Below are 19098 nucleotides of genomic sequence, written 5' to 3' on the forward strand. Positions count from 1 at the left end.
AAAAGTTAAAAAAAAGAATTTGTTAAAAAAGAAACAAAAAAAAAAAAATTTAATTGATGTAAATCTTTAGTGAGTTCGTTTTCGAGGGGAAAATTATTCTTTTGTTTGCAATTCTGTAAACTCCTTTTTAAAAATATATATATTCAATTCTTTCTTCGTCTGGATTTTTTGGCAAGTGTTCCCCGGGATAACAGTTAAAATAACATCAGCCTGTCTCCCTATGGAGACAGGGTCTGATCTGATTACCGTAGGTAGAGATGATTTTGCTGATTTTAATATTAATTCCACTGGGAATAATAAGAGGTCGAGGATGGTTGGGGATGAAGTTGATTTATCTGCCAAAGAAGGAGCTAAAGCTAATGGTTCAACAATGTTCAGTAACCATATAGTTAATAAGTCCTCTGAGTTCATTTCCGAAGCCATTCCAAGTGATGAAATTAATTTGTATGACTGTATTTCGCAATGTAATTCCTTCGTTTTTGTTGAAAGGCTTGCGTACGAACATCAATTCACATCTTTTCTTTTATGATTATCTCAAATGTTCCAACATTAACGGTTTAAAAGAATTAAAGGTGATTAGCAAGGGTAGAGCCAAATTGCAAAAAATATATATAAAAGCGTATATTCCGAGATCTCTCACGGAAAAATTCGGAGTTATTCTCTCGCAATGTCTCTATTGTAATGAGTGTGATGTAAATGAGCTCATTGAACAAGCAGAGTCCGACGATTCCATTAAGTCTGCTGTTAGGGTTCGAAGAAGAAATCCTGACATCCTGACGGACGATTTTATTCCTACAACGAGTATTAAAATTGGTTTCAAATAGAACGCCCTTCCGGAATTGATCATGTTCGCTTTTTGCAACCTTCCCATGGAGTACTTCGCACCCCTCAAAGTAGTGCTTTAAGTGTGGCCGATATGCGCATTTGTCGAATTTTTGTGAGATTAAGGAGAGCATGTGTCTGGATTGTAGTAAGTCTCCTAGTTGTACCGAAAACAGCGAAATGATGAGGTGTCTGTCGAGTGGTTCAGGTGAACACAAAACTCTTAAACAAGTCTTGCCCGAACAGAGAGCGGGAATTAAATATCAACAAGATTATGGCCATTAAAAATCTTTCCTACAAAGAAGTGAAAGACAAGTTTTCTTCAAACCATTTTGAATGTCTCGACGATAATTCCTACGGTGAGAATTTTCCTCGATTGGAACTCGTCCGTCGTGTTGACCAAGGATGATAATGAAATTGCTAATAAGATTCTGACAAAGAAAAAATTTAATGCCGTCGTTAAAAGTGTACCTGTTATTCCCAAAGCTTCTCTCAGTTCATCCTCCAAACTGTTTGTAACAAGATGTCAGCGGTCAGTGATTTCGAACAACATTTTGTGTTCCTTGGAACTTGATCTCTGCGATCAAAGAATTTATTGGTCCAATGATCCTTCAGAATCTGAATTGAATTTGAAGAAAAAAATTCTTATTGGGCTAATTCTCGCTACGATCAAGCTTGTAATACTACGAGTAAAACCGCTGTGGTTCTGTATTCAGATAAAATATGATCTCGTTTTACAATATAATATTCAATTATCTTTTTAATGCATAACAAATGTATATATTTTTTTTTACGTTCAATCATATTTTATTAAGAATTACTATTGTTTATTATCTACACATATGAGCCGCAAATTTATCGGCATTGTTCATTTTAATACCCACCTTTCCTTTTAAAACTACTCGAGCATTTGTCGCCGTTACCGGCCAAATCCGCGGCAGAATAATTGCCACCTGATGAAGGCTTTTTGAACACTGTAAGAACTTCTTTTGAAACATCATTCCGCTTAAAAATTCTCGTTTAGCACAATTGGTTAGGTTTAATAGAATTGTTTTGGTTTTTTTCCACCACTTATTGAAAGCAACTCTGTTCTCTCCTCTATTTACAACACATGGTACTTTTTTTTGTAAACCATGTAAAGGAAAAAAGCAGCTAACGGCTTTTAGCGAAAAATCAAAACCATCCAATCAAGTGCAAAAAGAAGCTTGACGAAGTGAAAAATTGCGAAAAAAAATTAAACAGTTTAAAAATTAAACGGTTTAAAAATTAAAAGAAGAAGGTCAAAAATTTATATAATATTAAATTTAAAAGAAAAGCAAAAAATTATAAAATTGTAAAAAAAATTGAATGTATTAGAAAAGTTTATTAAGATATGTATCATTTAATAAGTTAAATAAGTGTAAGGAATTTGATAATAAAATAATGAATAAATATAAATAATTTAAACAAATAAAAATTTATAGATTAAGTATAAAAAAGTATAATTTCAAGTAATATATATGAGCATTGACGGTAAGTGCATTTATTTGTTATTTACAATTGCGTATATTTAATTTTTTGCTAAGGAGACCCACATAGTTTCCGTGGGAATCTCGTTGGTGTCTTCCTTTTCCGTTTGCAAGTTAACATAATGAAGTGCGCAAATAAATAGATGAATGAAGAAATGACTGAATGTGTGAATGAGTGAGTGAGTGAATAAGTGAATAAGTATAGTGAACACCACCTGGGCTGACGGATTAACAATTTCTTTTCGCAATAATACTACCGATATGAGTATCAAATGGAAGGGCTTGGAGCGTGGAAGGCTATAAGCTAACTGTGTTATACATTTGCACCACCTTGATTATAGGTCTACAATTCTTTTGAAATAAGTTAGCAATTTCCAGCCTCTGCACAAATCTGCCAGATAACGTATATTTATTGTACGCGTGCGTTATTTATAGTGAGCACCATATTGGTTGCATTACAAGAACAAGCGTGTGTGCCGCCATATTAATTGCGTTTTTTTTTGGATATAGCAAAGTATGAATGCATGTATGTGGGCTATATAGTATGTAGAATGGAGGATGTGTAATAGATGCACAAATATATCAATTATTGTTATTGCACGCAGGTTGTGTCCAAAAGAAATGGAAACTAACGGCCAAATGCTGAAAATTATTCTGTGCCTTCCTTATGAAATACATTGTTACGATTGCGATTACAAGACGCTTCAATTGCTATAAGATAGGTTAAGATAGCATAAGGGTTGAGAATCAATCTTTTTCTTTTTCATTGGATGAACCAAATTATGTCGTAGGTTGTATATTTAAAATATAATATAATGTATTGTAATGTATGTACTTTGAATACGAAAGCTGCATACGCATTTGCATATGCCTCTTGCACCAACATAAGCACAAAAACATATATATAGAAATATTATTTATACATGTTTCCTACTTTTATGCGTATATGCAATAGTGGACGATGCTTTCTCAATTTAATTCATTCTTTCTCAAAAATTTTCTACTTTCGACATTAATGTAGATTTTCTTACATTTTTGAGCCATTAAGGTGTGGTTTTTTCTTCGTTTTTTTTATAGTTTTAAATCTAATGTTAATATTTATTATTGTTCGTTTATCAACAAAAAAGAGGCTATGAACTTTCATGGTATCTAGTTTTGCACTCAGTACTCTAGCTGACTATAAAATTTTGTTTGAATTATCCAGACGTTACTTCTAATGTTTTACAGTCCAAGTTTTTATCAATACAAATTATATCTTATGGAGGTTCCGCTTTTACGATACTGTCTTGTGTAATTTAGATTTGGATTAACGGGGACCTCTCATTATATGATATTATTCAAAAGACACTTGTCGCAATTTTCATCTCATTTAGAGGGGCTACCGGAATCTGCAATTCGAATGAAAAGATATAAGAATGGGAGTAAAGACAAAAAAATTAGGCCATGGGCTATAGGCAATTACAATCAATTTGTTTAGGGAAGAAATGTGAATGCAGTTTAAAATTTAATCATTTAAAATTTTTTTGGTTTATTTCAACCGTTCGTAAAGTAAAATAATTCTCATTGGATTTTATTTCGCTCTCCACTTATAGATGCTTTCTCTTGTACGAGCAACTCTGAACATTGCCTTATATAATAATTGTTGATTATCATACGGTGTTGCCAACTTAAATATAAGAAAAAAGCCAATATTTATTTATAGTTTTGAAAAAACAACACCAATTTGGTTGATTGTATCTCGAATGCTTTTTTGTTTTTTTTTGATAGGAGAAACACTCACAGCACATTGTAGCTAAGGTGCTTTTCTTTCTAAGACTTTTCCATTTATCTTTTTTTTGCGTTGTAAAAATATTTCATGATCCTTGTTTACATTTGCCTTGCATGTGACATTGTTTACATTTCGAAAGTAGTATGGTAGTTGTACACAAAAGTATGCAAATTATCTTCAGAGAATGGACCAAAGTTTCTCTTGTATAATTTTGCAAGCTCCACATAATAATAATAAATAATAATAAAATTATACTTTTCAATCAATGAGAAATGTTTTTTGGTCGGATGCTATACATTTTAATGTACTTTTCTAGTCTATGTTATCAAAGTAACTTAATATTAATATATTTTGTACCATTTATTGCAACCTGAATTTAAAATGGACGATAAAGAACCTAATTAAAAAAAGAACCTAAAATACACACGACGCGTTTCATGTAAAATACCTTATTTGGATGTAAAACTTGTCGTAACATTTTTAGAAGTTTCACTGTCCTTGGAATCTTTTTGATTACAGTACAAACGCCCAGCATGCTTCATGCATCGTTTTTCCTTTTATTACTATTTTATTGTTGTTATAATAACACTTTCTGCTATATCGTATTATAGGCTTGGAAAATTTTCTTATATCTTCCCTCAAAAAGAAAAAGCTTTTGTAAACAAAAAATGCGTAAAATGATTATAGGCTCTTCTTCTTCTTCTGAAAGTCAGCAAATAAACAACAGATATATTTCAGCCCCATTACAAAAACAACTCATGAAACTATTCTTATTTCTACGGCATAGAAAATTTGTGGACTAAAAATCTATTTTCTTAACAACGGATGAAGGATTATTCAAAGAGTTGCCCTTCTCTTTTAAATAAACTAAACGAGCGTGAAATTTAATGTACTTTTCTAGTCTATGTTATCAAAGTAACTTAATCTATATTTTGTACCATGATTTCAGTTATTTTTTGTTTTCATTAAACGGCAATGCTATTCAATGCTTGAGTTGGTTTATAGCGTATTATTGGTAGACTAAGTCTGCAGCGTTCTTGCCAAGGAGTGGGCGCAAGATTTACACTATCAGGCCGAGTATCTGTAACCATAACGGGGATACGCGCTCCTTATATATATCTATCTGAAACTTGTTGATCCTTCAAACAGTTAAATACTATTTTTCACTCGTTCAATTCAGTCAGATATCTGGCAATTAACTAACGCTGTCTAAGTATATAGTTTTTATGGTATGAACTGTTGTTTTACATCAGTTCGTGAGTTTACCTTTTCTTCTGTTTATAGTTAAGCAACGCATGAAATTCTTTAAACTTGTATCCAAACGTTTATCACATCTTTTGCATAATTTTTGCACATCGTTACCATTCAGTACGTTTTGTTTTGAAGGATCAATTTTTATGAAACGTGCCTTCGAAGAACTTTTGATTCCTCTTTGTTATACTTGTGTGGCTTAAACAAGCAAATTGACATAAGCATATGCATTGCCTAAGCAATGCAGCGAGATGCTTGAAGATTTTGTCACCTTTCAATTAGTTTGTTAGTAAACAATAAACACACAAACTTATGACTCTGGCCTTTGTCCCTCCTTTCCCTCCCGGCATCGTGGTCGCTGTTCACAAATACTTTTGCTTTTTTGTTTTTTTTTTTTGCCTTTGTAAAAATGATTTCGCATTCATTGTAGGCTGCGCTGTAGGGCTGAAAAATATATGCACGAAGTGAAAATTAGTTTGAATAAAGAAATTAATAAGTTTATTCATTCCTATTTAGGCTTTGGTTTAATGTCAGCCCGTCACGAAGTCTTTACCAAGGGTTACCGGAAGAAACAAATATTGAATCCGCTTATGTTAATTCCATAATAATAAGTAATCGGACTTGGGTTTACCATTATATTGAATATAAGATCAGTTGTAAGGATTCTGGTAAACCATCGCAAGTAAATCCTGAGGTGGTTTTCAATATATGCTTAGACTTATATTATTATTCGTAAGATCTTCGATTACTACTCTAGCTAAGCAGAGTAAATCTTGCACTGGCTTTTGCCAGGCATTATATGGGGAGTGATCGCAAAGGCGAACCGATTCGAACCATTTTCAAGAAAGTTCGTCCTTAGGGTCAAAGCCCGTCACTGTACCAAATTTAATCAAAATATCTCAAAAACTACGATCTGTAGCTTGAATACAAATTTGCATGGACAGATATTAGACGGGCAGATAGGCTTAGATCGATATAGAAAATGATCCAGAAATGATTACGAATCGGGCGGTATCATATAACGTCCACCTAAAGCCCTTCTGCGTTTAACATCGGTCCGCACATACTTACTCCTTGTAGCACAAGTGGTGTAGAATACAAAACGTAAAAGGCGTTACAATCTTTGAACCTGGCAAAGATAGAACGGCTTACTTCTATTAAGAACGTTATCATCGATATTCGAATTCCCTATTTTCTTATCGTCATTTGGCTGGCTTCAAAACGCACATGAGAAACATCCCTGAGAGTAAGAGCAGCAATACAAGCAGCAATTGGCAATGCAAATTGCTTATTTGACGCTGGAGAAAAGTGCTGATAATTTGAGATATTCATCGCATTAAAACAAATTGACAAATTCAAAAGTAGAGGAAAATTAAACTCAAGAAATGATTTGAGAAAAGAAAAAAAACTGTATTTCACTTAGTTGTCGTTTAATACTAATAATTGTAAGGCTTAACTAGCTTGATACAAATGATTCTCGTATATTTATGAATCTTGTTCTATTAAATCATGATCTTAGGATTCTATGTTGAATGATATTTACAGCAAATCATTCGAATTATTCATATTCATCTTTAAGCTCGCAAAAGTACATTTTCACGTTATTACTTAAACATATATCTTTCATAATAAATCGTATAACTCACTCAATCGAAAAAAGAACTTGTATATCCGCTTAAATTTTTACCAATTGTAATGGAAGTTTGGATGCAGATATTTAAATTTTGCAATTTCCAAATACATACGATCCGTTTCGATTTGATTGCGAACATTCAATTCGCTTTGTATTAGCTCCAAATATTTTTCAATTCGTAATATGACATCGGACCAATAATTGCTATCTCGGTTGCCAGTGTCAGGGCCGGAGTTCCTTGCATCTCCTTGCATCGAATTAAAACTCTCTGTAGAAGTGGTTTGTGTGAGGTTAGCAACATTAATTGCTTCTTCGGTTGTTGAAAAATTTTCAGGTTTTACGTTCGATAAATTGTGATAGTTGCGTTCATTGACAGTGCCAGCATCGTCAGCAAAGTTGTAACCGTAGCTATTACGCAAGCTGATTGCAGGAGATATTGTTGCCTCATTTGCGTTTTGATATGAAAGAGTATTATCGCCGTTAATAGATTGCTGCATCGTTGACAACTCCGTGATATTTTGCGCGCTTGTAGATAACAGTTGCGTAGGCTACAATTTAAAATATGATTATCTGTCTGTTTGTTCGTGTGTATTAATTATATCCCTACCTTTTGCTGTTGCTCCTCTGAGGTGACATTTTGATTTCCTGTTTTAAAGCTGTAATCCAATGGTACCTCTTCGCAGCTTTCATTATTTGATGCCTTCATATTATTCCATTTGTTAAATATTACCGTACCAAACGAGAGAGGGAGAGAGGAGAAGAGAGAAAACAAAAAAAAAAGAAGAAGATCATGTTTTACCAGCGTAAATACTTTAGATTACGAACATTTTTAGATTTTTTTAATAACGGTACGAAAGCATACACGCTAGAGCAGCAACGCAACCAAAGAGCAAAAATTGTGTTAGTATTAGATATTTATCAGTTAAGATAAATAAGACAAAACAAAAACGAAATTTTGTATATACGGGTTCGAAATTCATCACAGACAATTGCTAAAGTTAATAAATCAGTTTTTCTCTCGTTTCGAATGATATTCGACATGCTGATGAGATGCTAAAGATTTATTCTACAGTTACATATGAAGGGATAAAAGAAAATTAGAGACCTAAATATTATGTCATAGATATTCACATGCGGAGAATATATATATACAGATAGAGAGAAAGGGCTTGGATTGAATTAAGTATACACATGCATTCCATCTCTTTAGATATTAGGTTAACAAGTTTTATAAATTCTTAACATCTTACCTCCTGGCGCATTTCATTCGATTCAAGCTGATGACGCCGGAAAACGGTCTTAATTTTTAATTTATGTGTATGCATTAAACTCAATTCGGGTGAGGAATTTATACGATTAACTTCTGGCATAAATTGAATGTCTGTTTGGTTTTGCGAAATAGGTTCAGTTTTAAAAACTCTGACGGGAGTAGATGTGGCTAGATTGCGATGAGAACGATGATTACTAAATTTTTTATTTCGCATTAAACGATCACGTCGCTCCAACAGAGCATTCACCTTCATATTATGCAATTTGCCCAGCAAATCTGGATGTCGACGCTGCATTTTGTCAAGATTTGAAAACTGTAACTTTGAGCTTCGAGATTTATTATATATACATTTTACACTTACCTTAATATGCATATGAAAATTTCCGGTAGATCTAACACTACCACGATAAACACGGTCCGGTGGGCAATTGCAACATTTCACTGTCACATTCTCACCTTCTTGTGTTTGTATCTGGTACAATTCCCCGTTTAGTATGTAAGGAATATGATAATGTCTAGATTGATCCATATTGCAATTAAAATGTTCGTTCTCGTTCGTTATATCAGCATTTTCATTAAAATTGCTGAGTGTTGCGGCAGCAGATATTCCTTGATTTATATCGGTAATCGTTTTTGGGAGGCTCGCATTATCATAATTTTGATTTTCTTGCGAATTTAAGGAAGAATTTTCTATGTCTTCCATTTTATTTGCTACCAACCAGCTTGATATTTAAAAATCGAATGCTACCGCTCTTATTTAATTGTTGCTGCTACTGATTTTAGTTTCTCATTGGCCGATCCCCCCAAGTAGAGCGATATAATTTACTTAGATATTGTTCTTGTTACTCTCGGTATTCTTATGTGAAGATGTATTAGGGCATTTTTCAGTACTACAAATGCATCCTCTAGAAACCTAAGCATAACAAAGAAAAACCGAGTACCGTTAGGTGTTTTAAATCAGCAAATGCGTACAGAGTTGCCAAGCGTACAAAAATGTTCAAACGAATGGAAAGGAATACAAGAGAATTGTCTTGTGTACTAATAATGACGTTTACTAAAATCACGCATGAAAATGCAAATAAACAGAAGAAAAAGTTTTTTTTTAAAGTTAAATTAATTTTATTGCTCTTCCTATTACAGCCTAACAGTTTTATGCATGTGTTGGATAATGTTATAACCAACCAATAAGAAAATTTTTTAGGTGCTTATGAATAACGTAACAAATACTAAATTTGGTAATAATATGTGTGTAATAAGTGCGTTTAGTAAAGCAGATTACATAAGTTACATATATTCTTGATTATTGCAAAAGAATTATTCTCAATTCTAAACAAATACAGGGTTACTTTTCATCGGTTTATATGAAACTAAATCCAGCTATCCATGCGATAGGTTAAGGGCTATGTTTAAAATAAGATTGAATAGTTTTGAACGGAAAAAAAAACATTTCCTTAATTTTTTCAAATGTCCACAAAAAACTAGTTGCTTAAGAATTTGAAGGAATATGACTTCTTTTACGTTTATTTGAATGCATCTAACGAGGTAATGATGATATGAAAAGAGACATGTTCTCTTATAATGATAAGTATTAAAGAGTTTAATTTAATGCTTACGAACAATTGCATTGCGTTACATTAAGTCGCAGAAAACAACTAATACGAAACCAGATGTTTTGCTTAACATTTAAACATACATCTCTGTGTTAATTCTTTGAGATAATTATTTTAGTATCTAAAAGCGGCACGGATTTGTAGAATTTTTTTGCAAATATCTGAAAAAAAAAGAAAACACCAAGACAATGTCTACAAAAACTGAAGAAGAGGAGTGTGTTCCAAATATTCTTATCACTGGTGTGTAAAAATTTAGAATCTTATCTACAAAAGTTAAGAACCTTTTATCTATTATAATAGGTACTCCGGCTACTGGAAAAAGTTATTTATGCGAACGTTTAGCTGAACAGCTAAAATTACGTTGGTTAAATTGCTCCGAACTGGCTAAAAAGCACAACCTGATTGAGGAATATGACGAAGAATACGACTGCCCCATTCTAGATGAAGATAAAGTACATTTTTGGTATATATTGTATCTTCTAGAGAACTAACTAATGCATTTACAGTTAATGGACTATTTAGAACCCTTAATGCAGCAAGGCGGTAATATTGTGGAATATCATGGTTGTGATTTCTTTCCGGAAAGATGGTTTGAGGCAGTTTTTGTGACGACTTGCTCTAATACCGCACTTTTTTTTGACCGTCTCAAAGAGCGGAACTATAACGATAAGAAGTTGAAATCAAACATTGAATGTGAGATATTTGGGATTGTTTTGGAAGAGGCAAAAAATTCCTATAAATCCGATATTGTTTATCAATTGACAAATGAAACAAAACAAGAAGCGGAAGAAAATTTAAAGGCCATCAAAAATTGGTATAAAGCCTGGAAAAGGAAATAAAATGAACAAAGTTTATTTATGGACATAAACTATTTAAATTTAAATTCTTGTCATTTTAAACTTTAGTGGTCCGTCGGGAGCATACATAAATGTGACCGAATAATCCAAGGCGGGATAGTTATATTCCAATTTATAATTTCGTAAAAGCTTAGCCAATAATATTTGCATCTCTAAATCGGCTAGGCGACGTCCGAGGCACATACGCGCTCCATAGCCGTATGGCAGAGAGGCGAAAGGATGTAGATTGCCTTCAAACCCGCCTTGATGAGGCTTAAGCCATCTCTCGGGTCGAAATATATGAGCTTCGGTGACATACTGCTCCATATTACCGGTCACCAAGGTAGGAAACACAGCTTGGACCTACAAAAGACAAGCATTAAAACAAAGAACAAATAAATCTTTCTTTCTAAGGTTCATTTATCCTTACACCCTTCGGGACACGATAACCACATATGACAGTATCCTGCTGTAAGGTACGACCATTACCTATTACTGTGCTATACATGCGGAGAACTTCCTTAATGAAACCTTTTAGATAATGCATTTGATCTAATAAATTTATTGTTAACGGAGTAAAGGGTTCTGGCAATAACCGTTTTAATTCTTTATGTATTTTATGTTGCTCTTCGGGACGTGTAGCTAATTGATAGAGTATAGAACAAACAGCCATGGATATCTATAAAAGAAACGATCTATTAAATATTTTTGTACTGATTTTGTTCACTTTTTCTCTGACCGTATCAATGCCAACCAAAATCAAATCTAAAGCCATAATGGTAGCTATCTTTTCGTTTCCTTGCGTTACTATTACTTTCTCCAAAAGAGATGTTTCTCCATTTTTACTTGGACCTTCAGTTTTCAAACGCACCGTGGTATTCTTTATATATTTTAGACAAATTCTTCAAAAAGTAACCCTCGCTTAATCAGATCATTTAAAAGTGATGCAAATTTTTCGTAGATAACTTACTCGACGAAGTAATTCATATTCTTAACGTATCGAGTCCACATGGGCGTTGGAAAGTAACGCCAATATGGCGCCTTTAATTCCAAAGTGGCCACATTACGTAAAGCGAATTTAGCGGCGTCAATAATCTGTTGTGGTTCAGAGTCCGGAGGTAAATTCGGAGATAAACAGCCTAAACGTGTATCCAAAGCGACTCGACCAATGCCTGCAAATAGTAAATCATGATGATTAAGATGTTGTGATTAGTTTGGTAATTTTTTTTATATTAAATATACATTCCAATGACCACTTATGTATTTCATTATCAAAATCTTCAGGCAACTCATTGTTCTCGTCCAATAGAACTACACAACGTTTTAAAAAGTCTTCGGTTATCACTTCTAAAGGCTGTAAATAACGCCTTATTGTAGATAATTGTAAAATGGGTCTTTGCACCTTCGAACGAAATTCTCGCCAAGCTTCTCCATGTCTACAATAATGTTTACAAATCGTCCTTAATATGTATTTTCTGAAATTAATCCAACTTACACTCCCACCACTCCACCCAAATCGCCAAAGAAATCCTTACGTACAACGCTTTTATATTTCACCAAACTCGGCATTGACGGTCGAAACGGAGTAGGCCCCTCATTGCGGTAACACTATGATTGTTCAATTAAAAATGTATTGAGATTGAAATTTAAATTTCTTTACATTTTCAATTTCATCGGCATCAAATATGAATAATAAATCCGGTCTTCCAATTAAGCCACTAAAACGTACAATTCTTCCATATTGCCGATGCAGTTCGAAGGAAATTCTGGCTACATCACTTATAGTATATTGACCAATAATTGGCATCAACCTACATTTAAGCAATTAGGGAAATATACTATTATTGGTATCAAATTGTTTAGAGAAATATTTTAAAAAGTTCTCGTAAGGTAAGGTAAGGTACAGTAAGAAAAGTATATTATTATTAATATAAAATTTTAAAGAAAAATATTTTAAAAAGTCGTCGTAATGGTAATGTTTTGTAGAAAATTTCTAAAAATTCTCATTTCAATTGCAAACCATATAAAGAAGTTATTATGCACGCAGCTTTGGGACAAAGTGGCCTATGAACGGTAAATTCATAATTATTTTGGAGAAAATAATGTTATGCTCACAGGCGAATATGCATTTTGTCAAAACGGTTGCAACACCCAAGGAAGGAAGCTTCAGAGACCCCCTCTTGTGTATATATGCTTTTGATCAGCGAGAAATTCTCAACCGATATCTACGTATCCATCCGTCCTCGTCGCAAAAATGTAGCAATCGGCTTCAAATTTAGCATAATAAATGGAAACTCTTGCATGCAGGTTGGTATTGAAAATGAAGCAATTTGGTAAAAGTGCGCGATCGCGTTGCTATATAAACTGATACAACCTGTGTTTTCAAAATAAGTAAAAAAATTATATTCGGTAGCGACCGAATCTTTTATACCTATCAGACTTATCCTAAAAACAAGTAAGAACATCATAGTCGGTCAAGGTCAATCACTAAATACCCTGCACATCATTGTCTAACACAATTTTTTATTTTTTTATGAAATTACTATTATGCATCAATTTTCATCACCACATATTAAAACTTGGACTTTTCTGCTCTACAAAGGATCAATTTTCGTGCAAATCCTTATTAAGGCAGAATCCAAAAAATAGGTCGAGATGGTGCAAATTGGGTACTGTTAACTTTTTATTTTATTGCGATATAATTTTCATTATGAAGCATTGAAGCTTTTTGTCGTATGAGTTTCAGTTTTCGTTACATGAGAGGAAGTTAAAAAATTGCCCCAAGCTTGTCCAAAGAGTATATACCAATTTAGAATGCCGAAATATTACTATTTAGCGACTTTTACTGAGAAATTTTGAAAATTTGCAATTTTTAATAACGATAATAACGATTTTTCAAAATAGGACATTATACGGGGAGTGATCGAAAAAGTGGACCGATCCGAATCATTTTCATAGGCGTTCGTCTGTGGGACAAAATGAAAATATCTCAAATATTACAACCTGTAGCTTGAATACAAATTTACAAGGGCCGACGGTCAGACGGACAGACAGCTTTAGATCAATTTCTTAAGCCCTTCTGGCTGTTACGAATATCTACACGAAATGAATATATCCTGATGTGTCTACAATGCTGATCAGAATCCGGCCGCTAGTTTTGTTTATTACTATCATTACTATTATGAGAATTTATTGGGGCCAAAAAAAATAAATGCTAGGACTAAATTAGGCTGAGCACTAGCATCTAAGATTATATTATCTGTCAATTATTTTTAACACCTTTGAAGGTGGAGGCAATTAGTTAGACGATCTTTCTACCAAGTTTATCTTATATATAATTTGCTCTTTTTATATTCATTTTGGTGTGTTTTTTCTTTATTTTTCTGATTAACTAAGTGACAAGCATGACTTAGTCATCTATGTGTTTGGTTTATTGCATTTGTTAAAATGTAAACAAATCGTTAAAAGACGTATATATTTAACTCCTATCGTTATCCATCTGCGTTTACTTAATACAAACGTCTGGTGGAGTTCGATGTTAAAATAGCCGGTACGCTTGTTGTTATATGTTATTGGAGGTAATTAAAAAATTTAAAATATAAACACAATAAAAAAAAAAAACCTATAAAACGTGAAATTTTTATGGAATATTTATTTATTGTATGGTGACGAGCGATTTGGACATGCTTCGCATAAATATTGTCTTTTATTCATTTATGTAATATTTATATGAACGCAAGCATATGTAATACAATTATAGAAAAGCAATTAACACACATACGTACAACGCAACAAACAAAAGCTCGAATATTTAATATTATTAATCGAAATCGATACATTAGAGGAAGTAGAGTGAAAGCGAAAATTCGCGATTTTACACTTTTGTGTGTCATACATGTTCATAATATTAGGTTAGTCGTCAGCAATACCGAACAATAATTTTGCATTTCAGTGAAAGCCTCTTCCTATAGTAAACAAACAAGCAAAAACACTATAGTGTGGCATGGTCCACCGTTAGAGACCCTACACCATTTTGCTTTAAAACAGTTATTTGTACGAAGACTTTTCAGGATAAAGTTTTATGTGGGGTGTGGGCCGATTCGAATCATTTTCAATACTGTTCCCTTGGCCCTTGGGCCACGACCCGTCTGTATACCCAACTTCGTCGAAAATTCTCAAATAGACGTTTTGGCAGATTGAATGCAAAAAACCAAGACGGACAGATGGACAGACAAGCTTAAGATGATGCAGAAAGTGATTCTGAATCGATCGCCACAATTCTGCTTGAAGTGCATCTGGGCGTTGTATACATCCGTAGAAATTTAATATAGCCTTGCATCACAAGTTGTGTAGGGTGCAAAAATATAGTTTCCTGTGAAAGAGTTCATTTTTAGAAAACTTTTCCTCATTGTTCTCTATTCTGCTTATCTACAAGTTCGTAGGCAACATTAAAAAAATCTTCAGAGATATTCGTCGTCCGGAAGACCTTTGGCGAGACTCATTCATTAATTACAAAAATAGTTCGTGCCTGTCCGTCTGTCAGATTTCAAATTTTCAAGTTATGTTTTCTTAAAGGAACATTGACATGCTGCCTCATATAAAATTTTGTTCGTAAGTTAGTGAGTTCAGGCTCGAAAATATTTTACCCAACTTCATGTATTTTCGCTTAGTAAAAAATTAATAGCTCTGAGGTAGACTTGTGGTTGGCTATTAGGCGCACAATTGAACAGAATTTCAATTCTAATTAGCTTTGATTGGTTTCAAAGCAGATTAGCGATCGATATATAGTTACGAAGAAAGTTGGATGTGAGAGAGGTTTCATTCGATACGATTTAAACAGTTCATTTATAATTGATTATGGAAGCTTTTTTAAGAATTTGTGGTCGATCAAAGACCAGGTACTCGTCTAAAAGGAATTTGTATTTTCGGAGCGAGCTTCACAGAGATGTGATCGATCAAGTACTTGAACATAGTTTCCAGTGGATTTTGCTTGACTGTAAAACCGATTCATCCTCGACTAGGAGTTGAGGAGTTTGTCTGAAAGCATGGTGCGGGGGAGTATTATGTTTGTGCGGATGTACGCACCACCCATAGGGAGATAGGACAGGCCCATCTTTTACTATACCGATCGTATCAGACGATCTAATCTTACCTGTCCGTTTTTTTTTTTTCTTATGTTCAACCTGTTTTGCCACACGGCCGAGTGCTATTGGAAATGATTCGGATCCGATTACTTTTTCGAATAATTTCCCTATGAAAAGTCGTTTCATGAATACCTATCTATAGGATGGCTTAGACTATTTTACGGTGAATCGTAGTTGATATATGTTGTTCTGAATAACTCTGCGTAAAGTCACTAAAACAACTGCAAACTATATCATGTCTCACGAAATTTTATCTAACTGTTCGTACGTTCGTAAAAATCATATAAATTCTTCAATATCTGTGACTTCATGTCATCCTACGAACTTACTAAGTAGTATATCAAATTAACGATTAATTAGCAGTCAATTATTCATCGAAATATTCTAAACATTTCATAATGCTCTCCTTATCACTTTCCTTATGAAAAATAAATCGCATCGGTTCACACTATTAATGAAATGATTTGACCGAGAAAATTAAGTCTATGGCTTTATAGATTAAAATTACTTTCTGAATAGGTTTCGATGTTTTGCATTTTGTTCATTTTTAACATAACAATTTTTATACCTTACACTAACTTCTTTTATACCGATCCATTCAAGAAATGTCTATCCGTCATATACTTTTGCTCAACCCATTGTTCGCAATTTTTAAGATATTTTGGTGAAATCCGATAAGTTGACATGTTATGGCCCAAGGACGAACCCTCTTAAAAATGGTTCAGATCGGGCCACTTTTTCGATCACTTCTCACATAGCACCTTTTTTTTTTTTTTTTTTTTTTGCTTATACATATTATCCAAATTTTATCTTACAAAGATAACAGCTAGAGAGTGTTGTATATTCGCTTTTGTCAGAAGTATGCTCTACCATAGAGAGAGAGAGATTATAATTATGTATTGGTGAATGCCAATTTTACTTGGCTAAGTTGAATTTGGAGACACATTTTGAAAAGTCGTTACGGTTATCATCATTTAAGTAAATGGTAGAGTTTTGTTTGAATTATTTTTCGTTTAAGTAATTCTCCATCTTGTCATTGATGGCCTTGTACTATAACATGCGCCATTGTCTCAAGCGTTCACAGTTTTTTTATTTTTTTGTATACATTGTTCCCACTATTTGTTGATTTCGTAGTTAGGCAATCAGAACATTGATCGGATTATTTGCTATTAAACTGAATTAAGAAAATCAATTAGAGTCAGTGCTTGGCTTAAATGGGAATATAATAGGGGTAGTAAGTTTGCATGACAAATCCTAGCGCTATGTTAATTCCTTTTCTTATTATGTAGAGAAAAATTGTATTGAAATTATTTTTTTTTCAAAATACTTCTCTCAGCAAATTTTCTGTTTGTGTCTGCAGTTGTACTTATGTGTTTGCTTATGCAAGCATTTATTTATTTATATATGTATTTATGTAGCAGATGTACAAATAAATTCCTTCCGTTTTTTCATGAAATTCAATTTTATTTGAAATATGTTCGCTACAATCGAAGTAAGCACCAAGATTATATATGATCTTTCGACGTTTATCGGGTAGCTAATGGATGCTGTTGCGGTGAAAACTTGCGAGTTTGGACGCATAATAGCCGTTGACCCATTTTTGTACATCTTCAACGTCTGTGAACCACTGATCTGCGCCGATCTGAATAACTGGTATGCGGAAGACGGCCATGTTTGGAGAATACCGCAGGGCGCAGTTAAACTTTTCATCTTAAGTCTGAAAATCACTTCCTGTGATGCATTTGCTGAAGACGGACAGACGTATGTGAATATTCATCGTTTCGAAGACTAACAATTTTTGTCCAAATGCTCGCAAACTTCAAAGGACCCTGTTAGCTATGCCAGAATTTTTGGGAAAATTGAACCCAACCAATTTCAACAGACCGAATTTATTTGTACCCCTAATATAAATAAATATAAATATCTGAAAAAATAATGAAAAAAAAAAAAATTCGATATCTTTACAAACATACAAAGACACATAATTTTTAGAGTTTATGATTTTCTTAAAACAAGTTTGTTGCTTAAGTCTTTTAAAAGCATGCAGTTTGTTGCTTTTCGTGTAAACTATCACGTTTACGCTGCAGGTAACAGCAAAACAAAAAATTTGAAATTTATTTAGTCGCCTCTACAGTCTATGCCTTTGTTATGTTGCAACAAGAGATTTTGATTATTCTCGTTACGTTTACATTACCTAAGCTAAAAATTATTGATCCTCAAGAATATTAAACACATATCTTCTCTTAATTTTGTTAAATTCTCATTTATATCAGAGAATTATCTTATATTATATAGATTTTTTTATGTTTTTATTCCAAATAATAATCGCGCGGCAAAACTTTCGCTTTCAATTGTTTTTGTTGTTCGTAGTAAAGAAAAGCAAAAGTATTTTTAATTACTATTTTCCATCTTTATTTTTTTCTTGCCTTCCAAGGCAATGTTGGATAATTTCACATTTAGCTTCTTTGAAAAGTTTCTCGCACGCAACATTCATTAATGTTTTCTTTTCATTTTATGAATAGTTTTATAAAAGAAACTCAATTTTTTATAAGTTTACAGATGCGTTTTCAGTTACAATGCCGCGATTTTCATAAGACAACAATCAACTCTTGTTAAATACAAAAAGAAAAAAAAAAACCTGAATTTCATGAGGACAATGCTCATAAGACAACAAGTTTTCACCATAATTTTTAGTAAGAAAATCACTTTTGAAATGATTGTTGAAATCCTCTTACACGTACCTCCACGTATTACCTAAAATAGGTATAGGTTTTGGACCAGGAATTTCGTTATACGGTAAAGCTATTGCCCATTCTGCGACAGAGCTTAATGGATTTGTTGTCGCTGTTCCGGTTGCTGATGCAGTATCTAAAGTGAGATGAGGGCATGTTGTTTCCGTTGTTGTGGTCGAGTTTTTTCGTGACTGTTGAAAACTGCATGCACTTTTTGATGCTTCGTTGGCTGAACTAAATGGTAACGCAACTGTCAAGGTATTCATATTACTTATGATACGTAATAATTTTGTTGGAAATAAACTCATTTTTTTTTTTTTTTCCTTTATACAATTTATTTGATTTGATTTTCTTTTTTTTTTTTTTCTAATCAATGGAATTCTTTTTGAGCATTAATTATATTTATATATTATCCAAGTTTTCTTAACTTTCTGCAATAAAGTACTTGGATAGATGCGTTTTTCACTCACGTACAATTGACTGTTTACTCGAACCAACACTTAACAACTGTTGATGCTATCACT

At 33.2% G+C, this 19098-nt stretch overlaps 3 protein-coding genes across 4 annotated transcripts; 1 reads left to right on the forward strand and 2 right to left on the reverse strand.

Moving 5' to 3' along the window:
- Positions 1-6735: 6735 nt before the first annotated feature.
- LOC119644431 (protein stand still-like) lies at positions 6736-9148 on the reverse strand. The gene is made up of 4 exons (XM_038043981.1): positions 8614-9148; positions 8233-8541; positions 7590-7682; positions 6736-7530 (listed from the first exon to the last, which is right to left on the reverse strand). Exons 1-4 carry the CDS (start codon positions 8953-8955, stop codon positions 7033-7035), a joined length of 1242 nt encoding a protein of 413 aa, XP_037899909.1. The 5' UTR covers positions 8956-9148; the 3' UTR covers positions 6736-7032.
- Positions 9149-9669: 521 nt separating this feature from the next.
- Positions 9670-10845, forward strand: LOC119644435 (adenylate kinase isoenzyme 6 homolog). Of its 2 annotated transcripts, XM_038043984.1 has the most exons (4): positions 9670-10102; positions 10163-10314; positions 10369-10676; positions 10768-10845. In XM_038043984.1, exons 1-4 carry the CDS (start codon positions 10051-10053, stop codon positions 10802-10804), a joined length of 549 nt encoding a protein of 182 aa, XP_037899912.1. In that variant the 5' UTR covers positions 9670-10050; the 3' UTR covers positions 10805-10845. The 2 variants fall into 2 exon arrangements, with proteins under 2 accessions (XP_037899912.1, XP_037899913.1); XM_038043985.1 differs by lacking the exon at positions 10768-10845 and having other exon boundaries at positions 10369-10701.
- Positions 10721-18883, reverse strand: LOC119644434 (probable cytochrome P450 301a1, mitochondrial). Its single transcript, XM_038043983.1, has 8 exons — positions 18584-18883; positions 12359-12509; positions 12194-12306; positions 11941-12134; positions 11669-11870; positions 11438-11600; positions 11129-11377; positions 10721-11061 (listed from the first exon to the last, which is right to left on the reverse strand). Exons 1-8 carry the CDS (start codon positions 18880-18882, stop codon positions 10741-10743), a joined length of 1692 nt encoding a protein of 563 aa, XP_037899911.1. The 5' UTR covers position 18883; the 3' UTR covers positions 10721-10740.
- Between the last annotated feature and the right edge of the window lie 215 nt (positions 18884-19098).

The sequence above is a fragment of the Glossina fuscipes genome, unplaced genomic scaffold, assembly GCF_014805625.2.
Source record: "Glossina fuscipes isolate IAEA_lab_2018 unplaced genomic scaffold, Yale_Gfus_2 116793, whole genome shotgun sequence".
NCBI classification, from domain to species: Eukaryota; Metazoa; Arthropoda; class Insecta; order Diptera; family Glossinidae; genus Glossina; species Glossina fuscipes.